This window comes from Plectropomus leopardus, chromosome 23 (genome assembly GCF_026936395.1).
Source record: "Plectropomus leopardus strain MGB_pleo_1.0 chromosome 23, ASM2693639v1, whole genome shotgun sequence".
Lineage (NCBI taxonomy): Eukaryota > Metazoa > Chordata > Actinopteri > Perciformes > Serranidae > Plectropomus > Plectropomus leopardus.
Genome location: NC_142198.1, coordinates 17,975,566 through 17,991,095, shown reverse-complemented (window position 1 = coordinate 17,991,095; position 15,530 = coordinate 17,975,566). Strand labels below are relative to the sequence as shown.

The 15,530-nt window shown below is 37.9% G+C and overlaps 1 protein-coding gene across 1 annotated transcript in view; it reads left to right on the top strand.

Moving 5' to 3' along the window:
• poln (polymerase (DNA directed) nu) overlaps window positions 1-15,530 on the top strand; it is a 70,131-nt gene that overhangs the window by 53,788 nt on the left and 813 nt on the right. Inside the window, exons 22-26 of the mRNA XM_088073805.1 lie at window positions 5,817-5,948; window positions 13,292-13,402; window positions 13,689-13,764; window positions 14,444-14,511; window positions 14,588-14,649. Coding sequence (XP_087929931.1) covers window positions 5,817-5,948; window positions 13,292-13,402; window positions 13,689-13,764; window positions 14,444-14,511; window positions 14,588-14,649 — 449 coding nt within the window. The remainder of the gene's footprint in view (window positions 1-5,816; window positions 5,949-13,291; window positions 13,403-13,688; window positions 13,765-14,443; window positions 14,512-14,587; window positions 14,650-15,530) is intronic.

Sequence of the window (15,530 nt, the reverse complement as noted above, 5' to 3'; positions counted from 1 at the left end):
TCTGCTTTAGTATGACTCCCAGCCAGGGATGAGCATTTTAAGTAAAAAAAAAAACTACAAAGATTACAAGATTACAAGATACAAAGAAACACTAACAAAGAATGTACAAGGCTCCTGCGGATCCTTAAAAAGTCTTAAAATGCATTTAATTCATTAATTTAAACATAAGGCCTTAATTGGTATTAGAATTACTAATATTAATTATTTAAAAGTCTTAAAAATGCTTAGATATGGGAAATAGCATTTTATATGAACCTTTATTTTACTGACTTTGCATTTTAAAGTCTCAAATAATCAGCAATTCTTTTTTTTAATTTTTTTTTTTTGTGAAAAAATCTACCAAGTTCCTCGCCTGAAAACTTGTCTTGGTGGGAATCTAGGGAGCAGAGTCTCATAAGCAGAGTAAAAAACACAAAATTGCCAATAAAACTGGCCAATTGGTTGGTAAACCACTTAAAAACATGTTCATTGTCTTCCATGTATGCCACTTTTTTTTTTTTTTAACAATAATTGACACAGATAATCTAACTTTTTCAGTGGACAAAAAATTATGTTAAAAAATAACTTTTGGGCAAAACTGATCTTAAATGATATTCTGATTGGTGATTAAAAAGTATTAAAAAGTTAAAAGTCTGAAATCCAGCTTGCCTTACATTCTAGAAACCATGTATGTAAACTGGTCAACAGCAGCAAATGTGTGCAATTTGAAATTCATTTATGACCAAGCAGGCTTCAATAAGCCTATCAAACCATGAATTGATTATGAATTGAATATTAATTATTAATATTAAGAAAAATCAGCAAACTTTCTGTCGCTGCTGTTAATGTTAGAGTATGTTAGAATAGAGAAACAAAACACTGCAATCAGCTCGACATTGAAATAAGATTTTACCCATTTCAAATTGTAATTAAAAAAAATGTAAGTCATGTTCATGGGAGGAGCTGCCGTGAGTGCTAGGTTGAACGAATACTGACTCTCAAACCATCACTCCATCCCTAATCACAGCTCAGCAGGAGAAAACAAACACAAGAGCGCAGTCGCTCACACACTGATAAATGAGTCAGTCCTAGGAAACTTGACAACCTCAACAGCCAATTAGACAAATGTGTGAATGCTTCTCATTTGAGACATTTAGGCGGGCATGGGATGCATGCCGGGACAATTCATAAAGCAAAAGGTCAGCGCTAAAAATGTGGAGAAAGTCTGGATTGCGTAAGGAGATGTAAAAGAAAGCGACAGAGTAAGATGCTGAGAGGAGGAAATGTAGGCTAAAGGGAAATAAAGGTGGGGAGTGGGGGAGGTGGTGGAGGAGCGGAGAGTAATGTAGGGGAAAGGGGAAGAGTGAAGAGCGGGTGGGGCGGTGGAGGGAGAGAAAACGAAGAGAGGAATGTGAGGAGCTCCTGATCAGCGTAGACAGACAGCTCTTCATGGAAGGATGCGTTGCCATGGATACCAAATACTAAAAGGAAGCTTTCTCTGCAAGACAATAAATCAGGCCAGGGAGGAGGGGCGGATCAGGACTATGGACTCACACACACACACACACACACACACACATATGTGTACAATTGGGTCAACATATAAGAACATGATGTTGGACAGAAAAAAGTGGGATTAAGGAGGTGAGATAGAGGTGTAATGTCCCAAAAGGAAACTAAAGAAGATGAAATAGAGACAATATAGTCAACTCAGGACTTCAATGGCCTTTTAAAAATATCTTAAACTAGTAAATCCACAGTCTTTTTGCAGAAGTAGACTTAATCAATCACTTATTGGGATGAAAACATTGGAAAAGGGCAGAACTGAGAGGAAGGTAGTGATGGATGAAGAATCCAGATCCTTTTCTTAAGTAAAAGTACTTATACCACATGGTGAAAATGATCATTTAAAAGAAGTCCTGCATTATGTTACTAAAGTAAAAGTAAGCATAATCAGGAAAATATACTTATAATATTAAAAGTAAAAGTACCCAATGCAGAACGATGTTATGAAACAAAAACTCAAAATTATTGTATAAAAAATACACCCCAAAACTGAAAATTTTAGAGAATAGAAAAAAACCCTTGACATTATTAAAAAACACCTAAAAACTCTAAATTAAAAAAAGAACAAGAAATTCAGTTATTCAAAGAAAATAAAAAAATAAAAAAACACTCAAAAAACAGATTTTTTTCTTTTTTTTTTTGTTTTTTTAGAAAAAACATTAAAAACATTTTAAATACTGAAAAAAACACATCCAAAGGTTTTAAATGATTAAAAATAGGAAAATAAAAACAACCCCCCAAAATTTAAATGAATGAATGAATGAAAAAATAAATAAAAAAAAAAAACAAAGAAAAATCCATGAATGTTTTGCAAAACAGTTGGCATTTAATATTCTGTTGACTCACTGATTTATTAATCAGCTTATAGCTGCTGCTGTGATGTGTATAATCGGTTTGCTCAGTTGATTTATTACAAAACAGCATCATTTTTAAACTCTCGTTATGTTTTTATGCAAAAATCTTAATTTGCAAAATAAAGTGCTCAAGATGTACTTTTTTTAAACATAGTGAAGTAAAAAGTACATTTCCCTCTTGAATGTAGTGGAGTAAAAGTATAAAGTGGCATAAAAAGATAATACTCAAGTAAAGTACGAATTTGTACTTAAGTATAGTACTTGAGTAAATGTACTGTTACATTCCACCACTGTAGGAAGGTTTCAGTAGTAGGAGAGACGATAGAGGGCACGTTCAGCGGACAAAAAGATTGACAAGGGTACGAGCTGAGAGGCCCAGGCGGCTTCAGAAACAAAGGTCAAAGGTCACTCCCTGAACTGACCTCATTCAGCAGGAATGTGGCGCTTCATACTCACAGGGACACATCCAGAGCATGCAGTCAACGTCTTCACGCTAACTTGTCTCATTCTCCGTCCCTGTTGTGTACATTATATGCATATCAAACTCAGTGGCTTCCAGCTCAACACACACACACACACACACACACACACACACACACACACACACACACACACACACACACAAAAACACACACAAACAAATAACCAGCCACTTTGCTGAAAGGGTCTGACACATTTCACCGACTGTGTACTCTCCACACAGACAGACATGCCAACTCAAATGAGCTTAGCTGTCTTCATCTTGTGCTCTGAGGCTGACTTTCCAAAAATGAAGCCCATGTTGCAGACTTTTTTTTATTATATATCATTGTTCTTAGCTTTCAAAAATAGTCTCATCTATTTTCTTTCTCTTTTAAAATAGCAATACAAATTTTTATCAGAGTGCCATTTTTGCCAGCAAATACACTTGAATACAATACTCAAGGTTGATATTCCTCTTTAAGTTAACTTAAACTGTAAAATTGGAGCCGGTTTTAGACACACACGCACATCATTAGTTGTATTTTTCGGTAAAATGCTATTTTAGGGGTTTTTGTTTGATCTTTTCTTCATTTTTGGTTTTGTTTGTTGTTTTTAAGTTGAGGGCGGTCTGTTTGTTTGAGATCAACCTATCATTAATGCTGCCTGATATAAGGTTGATATAAGGTGTAAAACTGTATTGATTATATATATTGATTCTTAAAGCCTCAAATTAATTTTCAAACAGACATTCACATCATAGATAATATATCACTACGTTTTCTCGATTGATTTTCCACACTACACTTATGATGCTGCAGAATCTGCTGTCCCCTCTGCGAACCCCCCTACCAGCTCTCAGCTATTTGGCATGACATTACTTATCACAAACCACACATCAACACACACACACACACACCCCTTAGAGCACCAAACCACAACACACACACACACAATAACCGTGGCACCCATTAGCTCGCCCTCTGTGCTCTTATCGATCTCTTCCTCACCTTATAGCCCGCTGCTTTACTCCTACAGGCTGTACACCTTCAACACTTCCTGGGAAAGCTCGTACAGTACACACACACACACACACACACACACACACACACACACACACACACACACACACACACACACACACACACACACACACACACCCTCTTGCAGTCTTGCCCTGATCCTTAGCCACTCTCCTTTTATCTTGTCCTCTTCTATCTTTCACCCTTCATTTGGCTCGACTTTTTTCCTCATCATTTCTTTCACCCTCTGGTCCAGTCTGTCCTCCCTTCACTCTCCCCCCTTTCAACGCCCCCCCACCACCCCCACCCCACCCCAGCACCTGTCCTATCTCACACTCTTCAATCAGTCATGATAAAGGTAGTTTTGCTCCATTTAAATTTGCTGGCGGTTCATTTGTCATCTCAAGGTCAGTACTGAGCAGATCATCACAGAGCACCCAAAATAAAGGAAAAGTTCAACATTTTGGGTACTATGCTTAAAGGGACAGTTAATCCCAAAACAATAATATTTTTTTACCAAAAAAAACATATTTTTCCTCTTACCTCTAATGCTATTTAGCAGTCTAGATAGTTTTGTTGTGAGTTGCACAGTGTTGGAGATATCGACCAAAGAGATGTTTGCCTTCTCTCCAATATAACAGAACTAGATGGCACTTAGGCTTGTGGTGGTCAAAGTGCTTGAAATACATTTAAAACAACTCAACAGCAATGTCTTTTTTCATGACCCGGTTACTCAAGATAATCCACAGACCTTGTTGTGAGCGCTTTCATGTAGGAACTATTTTCTTTCTACAGAACTACGCCCGCCAACCGAATCACTGCGCAGAAAGAAGTGTAGTTTTGTAGTTTTGATTTTGGTGTGAACTATCCCTTTAATTTCTTGTTGAGAATTAGCAGAGAAGAACTGCAGCACTGAAGTGTAAAAACAGCACCGTTACTGGGGTTATATTCAAGGTGCAGCGACTTCATCGAGTCTAACACTCAGCAAGAAAGCCATTAAGTGCACATTTCCCAAAACGTAACACTATTCCTTTCGCAAACTGCAGATGTTGCCAACTTTTCAGCAAGCTCTAGTAACACTTATTTGTGTGAGGAAGGTACTAAAAATCAGTGAGTAAGTTATAATCTGGCACACAATGAATCATCATGGCTCAAAATCTCCTTTAATCATATTATCTATGTTATATCTGCATGGCATTGTAAACTGTAAACTTGCACAGTTAACCCTTTGAGGGTGTGTGACGTCACTTTTCTTGTGCTGCTTTCAGATGCCTTTCACAAGTATTAAAACATTTGAACCCTGAGCAATTTGGTGCGGTTTCTTGTATTTCAAGAGGAAAAGAAAGTTTCCACAAATTGCAAGATATTTGTAGATTTAGTTTAGTTTAAGTTATTTTTTAAAAATAGGGAAAAATGTCACGGGAATTTTTTTTAAAAAGCTAGAGAAAAACGCCATTTATAATAGAATTACATGTTTATAATTCTGTTTAAAAAATAGAATTTTTATGCACTTTTTAAAAAACTCTGTGCAGTGATACAGTTGGTGGGTTTTAATTTGACAGAGAGAAAATAGTTCCTACATGAAACTGCTCACAACAAGGTCTCTGGATTGTCTTGAGTGACTGGGTCATGATTTTCTCAGACATTTTTCAGGTCATTTCCTGTTTCCTTTTTTACAAATTTTCTTTTTTGGTTGCTTTATTTCTGTGCATTGACACAGCTGTCTGTTTATATATATATTTTTTTTTTACTTTTTTAAATTTATTTTCACTTATTTTCAGGTAGAAATCCTGTACTTTTTACTAATTTCTTGCTACTTTTTGATCAATTTCTTCTTTCATTGCTCCTTCTTCTCATGTTTTTGAAAGAAATCAAGCCAATATCAGGTTTCAGATGGTTAAAGATGAGTTAGTTGTTTGTTTTTTTTCCCCTGCAGGTCGTGAGCGTCTGTCAGGGATCCTCGGGGTGAGCGCTGAGCAGGCCAGCCGCTTCCAGGACAGCTTCCTGCAGACCTACAGAGAAGTCCAGTCCTTCATCCAGAGGACAATCCAGCAGTGCCACAAACAAGGTCAGAGTAAAGTCAAACTCCCACTGCGTCTCCCACATTTCTTCAAGGTTATCTTGAGTCGTAATGCCCCTAAAGGAAGAGATATTGACAAAATGTGTCCATACTGTATAAGCGCTGTTTCCCAGAATTCAATAGCAAAATGTTTATTTATAGGAGGGTGAGTGTCACAGCTAAGATGAGGGAGATTAGAAGTTAATGTGAAGAATTACAAATAGGAGAAGTCGGCAAAATGTCCCCAGAAACATAACAAAAATGTGTGCGTCTGGGTTTGAGCCTGCACTTTTGACTTCAAACTATGTAGTTTGAATCTCTTTGGCAAACACACATACACCCACGCTCTCTGTGGATTTGTGTGTGTGTGTTTGGCTGAGGAAGAAGAAGATGTGCTTGCATTGGCAGGAATGAGACAAACTGCTGTGGGTCAATACTTGAGGGGGACGGGGTGGGAAGGGGCTGATGGTTCAGACGGGACACTATTTATATTCGCACTGAATTGCCAACACAGCACACCTGAGACTTAAACACGCTCACACAAAATAGTGTAAAGTCTGCACTTTAACCCTCATTGCACACAGTGCATGAGCCGGTGTCCACAGGCGGAGGGATGAGGTCAGTCTGCACCAAAACAGATCCTCCAACCTTCGACACTGAGCCCCGTGTTAAAACCTCATCCTCTGGCTTTGCATCCAATCTCTTCTTAGCTTTTTCGTTTGTGTGCTATATCAGCTTTTCTTCCTAATTAAAGCACTTTGATATTTTTTCAACCTGGACTTTATTTTCCCATTTTTTTTTGTGTCTAAGTGACTAATCGACTTTTGAAACTGATCCAGTATTGAGCAAAAGAACTGCAGCTGGCAGCTGCAAAACAGGCTGAAATGTTACCATTTGTGTTCATGTTTGCACCAATAATTTAAGTCCACTAAAAGTGCTTGTTTTTGCCACTGACGGGCTCAGATTGTTATTCTAAGTCTGACAACATTATGAAAAGCATCCCTACAGAGATAGACCTTTTTTGTCAAAGAATAATATCCTATTTGTTTCACCAAAGTCACCAGACTCCATTTAAATAAAAAGTGATTTGTCCTCCCAAAACACACTTCATTGAAAGTCAACAGAAACAAAATAAATAAAACTCACAAATGCCGTCTCAGTCTAATGTAATTGGTGATGGCGATTTTGGGGCTTTTTCTGGTTAAACAAATGGATCTTACTATTCAAGGAAAAGGTCTTTCTCTGGAGGGATCTTTTTCATAATGTTTTCAGACATGTGGAATAATAACCCGAGCCTACCGGTGGCAAAACAAGCACTTCTAGTGGATGGAAACTGACAGTGCAAACATGCCCAGATTGGTTACATTTCAGCCAATTTTGAGATCAATAGTGGACCAATTTTAAAAAATGTTGTTCCCATTAGTCACTTAGACACAAACACAAGGGAAAATAGGGTCCAGGTTGGAAAATACTGAAGTTATCCTTAAAGAGTCTACAGTATAAACCAATTACACCGCAATCAGATTAGTCTCTGTGTCGTCTGTCTGAAATCTGTGCCACAATTGTTTCTCTCTCAGGCCGTTTCTGCACAGAAAACTAGGTCTATAGTCATTTAGTCTTGTATAACAAGTGTTGAAAATAACCTTGTTTTGTAGTAAACATCTAGAATTGGGTCGGGGCAGTGGATGTTTTTCATGTCAGCCAGGATGGTGTACACCTTTGTCACAAACCCCGCCGTCACACACAGACAGGTGCTCCATCACCCACGGCAACCTGTCACCAGTGAAACGCCCCCGCTTCCTGCTCATCACCTCCCTTTTTCTCCGGTGTCGGCTTCCTAATGGAAGCGGCGTAATGGACTCATTCTTCCAAAATGCCGCGCACAGATCGCCGTGGAAGCGATGTTGCGCCACACAGTCGGCTTGAATTCAGCTCATCACCATGGTGATCCTCCCATCGGAGACGGGCACCGGGATTTATCTGCCCTGCTCGTCCCACTCTCTCTTTGTCTTGCCGTCCTTTAGTCTGTCTGTCTCACTCTTTCTCTTTGTTTCTTTTCTGTCTCTCCTCACTTTCTCTCCATTTTCCTGTCTCTCCTCCTTTTATATCTTTGTTTTCACATCTCTTTTCCTTCTGTCTATCCGCTCATTCCATCGCAGAAATTTACAGTAGCTGATCAATGAAATAGCCCTCTGTAGCTCGTGCTGGCTGGGAGGTAGACACACTGTCTCACTCTGGATTTCTTGACTCTGGGAGCAGAGATTAATATGTGCCTGGGCTCTGCTCTCTGCACCGCTCTGACTTCATAGTTGATTGGTATCTGATACAGCGATATTTCGTTCAGAACTTGCTGGATGTTGGCAGGCTGAGCAGAGACGAGGTGAACAGTGCAGGCTCAGCTGCTGTCATATTTGATGGAAATGTATTGGAGAGGGCAGCGTGAAGGTGAGGTCAGTATCTCACTGTGGGTGTAACAGCAGAGAGAAGTGAAATGTTGTGGATGACCCAGAGGAAGAAATATAACCAGGGTGCCTGTGGATCCTTAAATAATCTTAAAAGGCATTCATCCATCTTAAAATAAGGCCTTAATTGGTGTTAAAATATCTTAAATCAGCCTTCCAGAAGTCTAAAGATATAAAAATTGTATTGTCAGAAAAACTGGTAATTTATTTATTTGTTTTTTTAAATTTAAAGTCACACAGATCAGGATAGAGGAACCAACAGCACTCATTTAACCATTTAACTTTACCAAATACAATCAAATGAAAAATGAACAAACCTTTGTCAAGGAAAAACAAATGTATACTTAAAAAATATACAATATTCATTGTTTCCCATGTGCTCCTCTCTTGAAAGTCAAAAAAAAAAAAAAAGAAAGAAATTAGAATTTGAATTAGATCATCTCTTTTAACTAAAGCAAAAAAAAATGTTGAAGCAAATATTTGGGGAAATTTGTCTCTCATATGTGATTGATGTTCTTTTTTTCTTTTTTCTTTTTTTTTTTTTAGATTTTGGGTTATTGTAAAATTGGTCTTTAATTTCACTTGGAGTGGCAAAAAAAGTCTTAAAAAGTCTTAAATCTTACTTGCCTTAAGCTGTAGGAACCCTGATACAGAGGGGACAAAGATGAGGACAAAAAACAGGACTAGTTTTTATTATGTAAAGTACAATAAATTACTCTATAGCCAGCCGCTCTTCTCTGAATGCTCCTCATTCGCCGTCCTTGATATTAAAATGAGATAAAGCCGGTAAGCCGGTCCTGTTGTTCCTCATATCATTCACATTTCATCAGTGCTCTTGGGATGAATGTTGTTCCTTCACTAGTGAAGACCGCCTGAGATAAAAACACAAGGAGGATTTTTTTTTTCCTTTTTATAACAACAGGGGGAATCACATAGATGAAAGTGTTCTGAGGGCCACAGCAGACATAGGGAAGCCTAGATCTGCAGAGATATGCAAACACCCCGCTGTGCGAACACTCACACATCGTGGCTCTGATGCTCCGTCAAACTGTCCATGCATATACGCATGCAGATATTTCAACTTGCACACTGGGGAGCTGGCAAAGGCTCGTCATTAATAAAAAAGGGATTTGCAGTTTAGCTGTTGCTTCAGCCTCTGATGGTCTGTCATGGATAATGGGCTGCAGCACTGAGCTGTGTGGACAGCTTCAGTCCAAACACTACACACACACACACACACACACACACACACAAACACAGAGGATGATAAGGCAGCTGTACCCGCCACTGATTACAACCAATTTTTTATAATTGGTGCTGGGATAAACTAAAAATTTTAATTCATCTTTCCAGTCTCACATTGGACTTTCAAGTACGCAAGGCAATGTCACCAAAATCAATATGACAATACCAATATAAATGATTTTCCAGTGTCAAAATGTATCACAATATTGCTCATGTCACAAAACTACATAGAAAATAGCCAGATTGGCATTCAGTGAAATGAACTTTGTTCTGCTGTTATGCATTACATCAGACCAAACTCAAAGGCCGTAAAACCTTTTGCTTTAAAGATATATTTACCATGCATGTGGTTACTGTTTGTAATCTGTATCCCCTGCAGAAAAGAAAGCCACCTTTGTCCACTTAGCATTTTGCCTCACTATATTTGATGTAAAATACGTCATTCGGATGATGTATGTATAAAAATAACTAAGATGATGGTTAGTGTGATGAACTCTGTTCTACTGTAGTGCATTTCATCCGACTAAACTCAAATATAATACGTCATCCTGCAGAGTTTCACTGGTTCTTCTGTTGCTCAGACTACAAGCACTGTGTCTGCAAGTGACATCACTTGACATCACTTTCCTTGTGCTGCTGTCATACACCTTTCACAAGCATTTCAACCTTTGAACTCTGAGGAAATTGCTGCAATTTCTTTCAAAAACATGGAAAAAATGCAATGAGCACTTTGATAATAAATTTTTCACAAATTGCAGAAATAAGTAGATTTGGAAAATTATTTTTAAAAAGCTAGAAAAATATGTCAAGGGGAAAAAAGAGGAAAAAAGCTTGGAAAACTATATTTAACTATTTACTCATTTAATCAATTTAATTTATTTAATCATAATTACATATTTAAAATTGTGATATTTTTTAATTGCATTTTTTATTTAATTTATTTACAAATTTCAGGTAATTTTTATGAACATTTTACTCATTTTTGGGGTCATTTCTTCTTTTCTTACTCATTGCCTTTTTCCATGTTTTTAATTAAATAAAGCCAATTTGCTCAGGTTGCAAAGGGTTCATGGCTCATTTTGTTTGTTTTTAAAATTCTAATAACAAAACTTTAATGAACGATGAAGCGGTGTCATCATTATAACACCACCTAAAATTAATTAATGATACCATCGCATTATTTTCTTGTCCTAATTTCAAGCGCCGCTGCTCATCATCATTTGCATTGTCACTGTCTCCACACAAACAGCCTGAACTTGAAAAGCACTGACCTTCACACCTCTGTCACTGGCTCAAAAATCAGCCGTTTGTCTGTTTCACATACCTGTCCATAGTTGAAATCAGCGTTAGTGTGACACAGAGTAGACCTCACGTCCCCGTCATCGGGCCCCAGAACAAAGGTCACATTCCTGGTGAAAAGGTCACACGCATGTGTCATGGGTCAGTTCACAGGGAGCAGCACAAGGTTTTTGTGTTTGTTACTGTGTTGTGTGTTCATTTCCTTTGCATGTATGCTTGTGTGTATGATTTTGTGTGTGTGTGTGTGTGTGTGTGTGTGTGTGTGTGTGTGTGTGTGTGTGTGTGTGTGTGTGTGTGTGTGTGTGTGTGTGTGATTGTATCTGTGCTCTGGGAAAAGGGTCATTCAGGTTTCATGCCCTGGTTGGCTTCCCTCATAATAAGGGATACTGGAGGGATTTAGCTGTAAAGCCCGCTCCATTGTCCAGTTGGTGGAATGTACTGGTCCACTGTGTGTGAGTGTGTGTGTTGCATACCTGCAGTTGAAAATGTGTGTGTTTGTGTATAATGTGCATATCACGTCACTGCACATTCTTGTGTTGCCCTCCGGTGTGTAACTGTAGTGGGAATGTGAGGGCGTTTCTCTCTGCTTTTGTACGTGAATCATGTGGATACCGGGGCTTGTGTGTGTATATGTGTGTGTGTGTTTGTGTATGTGGTTGGGCTTATGCTTGTGTCATTGTAAACCTGCTGTTACAATAATCACCTATAATGCTGTATCAACAAATGACTTTTCATGAAACTGTTCTCTTCCAATAGCACTCGCTGGCTTTAGTTCTGCCCAGCGAGTTGTTATGGATGACTCACTTGACTGAAAGAAGTGAGACTGTTGCTGCACAAACAGTTACAGGTCAAAGCTTGACTCAGTCTTTAGACACCTTTTATACTGATTTTAAATGTTGTTTTGGTCCTGAAGGTGTGGTGGGTTTTTTTCCGTTTTTTGTCTGTCTGTTTTTATCTGCTTGTGCAAACAAATAGCAGAAAACTAGAATAACTGCCTCGTGGTTGTATGCCTCCACGCACAGATTCACACACATCTTTCCTCCGGCAGCACAGAAGATGTATACAGTTTCAAAGATTGGTGTCACCAATTCAATATCTGACCAAATATCACCCCAAATTCTTGAGTTTTGGCTAAAGGATTTTTTTTGAGATCACAGTGATGTTGACCTTTGACAACCAAAATCATTTCATTCATGAGTCCAAATGTTTCTTCCAAATTCGAAGACATTTCCTCAAGTTGTTCTTGAGATATCAGGTTCATGGACAATCCAAAAGAGTAATACTTCTGGCCACGGCAATCGCGAGCGTGGAGGCTTAAAAAATATATACATGTACTTATTAATTTGCCTTGACACCCACAATTGAATGTTTTCACAGATACAGGTGATATTTGGCTTCTGTTGGATTCTAATGGGAAAAATGCTTTCTATGTATAACAATTTAGAGTCCAGCAAAATGCAACATCTACATTATTAAGTTCCCAAATTTATTCTCAATATATTTCTCTTATAACTGTTATTATTCTACAAAGGCATAATATGCAGGAATTTTTTGGTTACCGTTCGTAAATTCGCTCGTCTTACAAAGTCCGAGCCAACCCCAGTTTCACTCTCGTTTTGGAACCAGCTTTGTCCGTTTGTAGTTTTGCATCACTATATTTGCATTGTTTTTATATTTTCTCTGCACTGTGTCTGCAATTTTTTGTAACCTCATGGATGCATGCTGCTTACGGTCTGCTCACCTGCACATTGTGAGGGCTGCATGCCCAGTAACATCACAAAACAAGAAGAAAAAATGAAAATACAGGCAGAGGGCAGAGTCTCTGAAGATAAATATACCACACACACGCAAACACAGCCTGTAACTAATGCATTGTTTTTGGGAAAATCCCACGAAAGTTGTACTATGACTTTAATTTATGATTGCACAGAAATTGTTTGCAACAGTATTGATATTTTTTAATACTTGAGTCCTACTAGGCTAATATTAAAGGTGAAGGAATTGAATTTTAAAGTCATATGCATTCATGTCTGTAGTCTGTGGATACAGATGTGTTGATGTGGTTTCATAGAAAGTTCACCAGAAGCAGAACTACGTTGCATCAATGCATTTTAATTTATAGTCTGTTCACTGCTTCTGAGTAAACTCGCAACTTGATATTTCTGGCTGCAGTAAATCTTGAAGGACTTGCATTGAATGGGTATCAAAGCTTAGCTGTGTGAGAGAGTCAGCCCTCAAGGACAGATTTACTCAGCTGAGGACTTGGTCGCACCAAGCATAAATTGAGCTCATGATGACTATTGATTATTTAATTTTAAACATGCTGTATTTTTTGCTTTTCTTTAGGTTATGTGCTCTCCATCATGGGTCGTCGACGAACCCTCCCTCACATCAGCTCCCCTGATTGGGGCATCCGCATGCAGGCTGAGAGACAGGCTGTCAACTTTGTAGTCCAAGGTAGGAGGACTGATCGGTCTGCACAATAGTGTTGATGTGTAGTGTAGCCGATATATAACATTATTGTTTTGCTTCTGATGATGATCAGGAAGTAATGATTTTTTAGAAATTAACTTTTTGTGGATAAAGTCAATCATTGAAACTCAATTATTTTTTTTTAATATCATACCTTAAAGCTCACTTAATCATAAGTCATCCTCCTTACTACCCCTTCACAACAGATGTGTGTGTGTGTGTGTGTGTGTGTGTGTGTGTGCGCGCTATGTGTGCATATGTGTGTGTTTAGGTTCTGCTGCTGATCTCTGTAAGATGGCCATGATCAGAATCTTCAACCTGGTCGCCTCCAGCTCGCTCTCTGCCAGGTAAAACCACTAAAAATGCCACCACTGTTTAAAGACGCTAATATGACAAACGGACCTAACACCGTCTCCCTCACTACAGCAACAAAGTGTCTGATTTTACACAGGCAAAGCGTGGTCGAGTGTTATATTTATGAGGAAGTGACTGAGTCTGTCATGCCAAAACACATAAACATTCACCACTTTACCAGCCAACTACATTTGTAGAGTTGAGGAGTTTTCTCAGATGATTACTGCTGCGGTTTCATGCCAAATATTCTGCTGGAGTAAACACACTTGAAGCCAAGACCCAAAACATACCCGAATCAGATATGTTAGGGCGATGCTTTTAGACACCTTACACAAATATTTAAACATTTAAACCCTGAGCAAACCCTGAGAGAAAAGGTAATGACCAACTTAGTGAGAAATGCTCCACAAACTGCATGAAATTATTGGAGTTAGGAAATTATTTTTAAACGTATATAGGAAAAAGTCTGGGTGGAGATCATTTCCTTTTTTAAAAATATATTATTATTATTTTATTATTTTACTAATTTTCTTAGACTTCTCACTAATTCATTGGATATTTTTGGGTCTTTTCTTCTGGTCATTGCCTTCCTCCCATGTTTTTAAAACAAATCAAGCCAGTTTGCGCATGTTTCTAAGGGTTAATTCTTTCTGAATGTGTTTGTTTCTGTAGGCTGGTAGCACAGCTCCACGATGAGCTTCTGTACGAAGTGGAGGACTCCCAGGTGGAACAGTTTGCAGGTGAATATACAACATACGATATCTGTCACTGAATATTTCACTTGTGTCAAACACGCTTATGTACCGTACTGTGCAGCTCTGGTGAGGAGCACCATGGAGTCCCTTCAGCACATCGACCATCTTGGAGTCCATCTTAAGGTGAGTAAATGTAACCTACACTGAAAATCAGTCAGTGGTATTATAGTTTCAGTTGTTTGTGTTCAACATTTGTTCAGTTGTGGATGCAAAGATTCTTTTTTGATGATGGGATTCAGGGAAACGTAGACGTACACAATAACAACCATGCGTAATTATAAGGTGCAACAGCTGCCTTCGGCTCGTCTGTGTTTTTCGGACGGGTGATTCTTTTTTTTTTTTGTAATTATTTTTTTTACATTCTTTAGCTGTAAGCTATAATGATCAAAATTAATACAGAAAAATGCTTTAAACATTTAGATTATGTATTAAGTCTATAATATATCACATTGCTACTTTATTAAATTACTCCTGGAAAATATTGAACTTTTTCACAATATTATAATTTTTCAAGATGTACCTGTATGTCCCCTCTCTGAATTGAAAGATTTTGGTGCAGATGCAACACAGGGGGAACTCAATAGCTTTTACTTTTTCCTCATCAGCGGTTTGTTGACAAACTGTTGATCATCACACTTAAGAGTCAAGACTGCAAGCAGTGGTCGTGACCTTGTTTATATATATATATATATATATATATATATATGTATATATATATATATATATATATATATTTTATATATATATATATATATATATTTTTTTTTTTATTTTTTTTACAATTTGTATTCCCTTAAGACTCTGCAATCACCCTTACTGCTTTGTGAATAAAACAAATAATTCCATAGTGGGACACTGACTATTGAATACAGACAGAACGAGACACAAGGAAAGACTTTTGTATATAAAATATTTCAGGTTAGGTGAGTGCTAATCAAATGCGGAACGGCATCTACACATGTATGCTGACACACTGACACCTTTCCCTTTTTCAAAGGTGTATG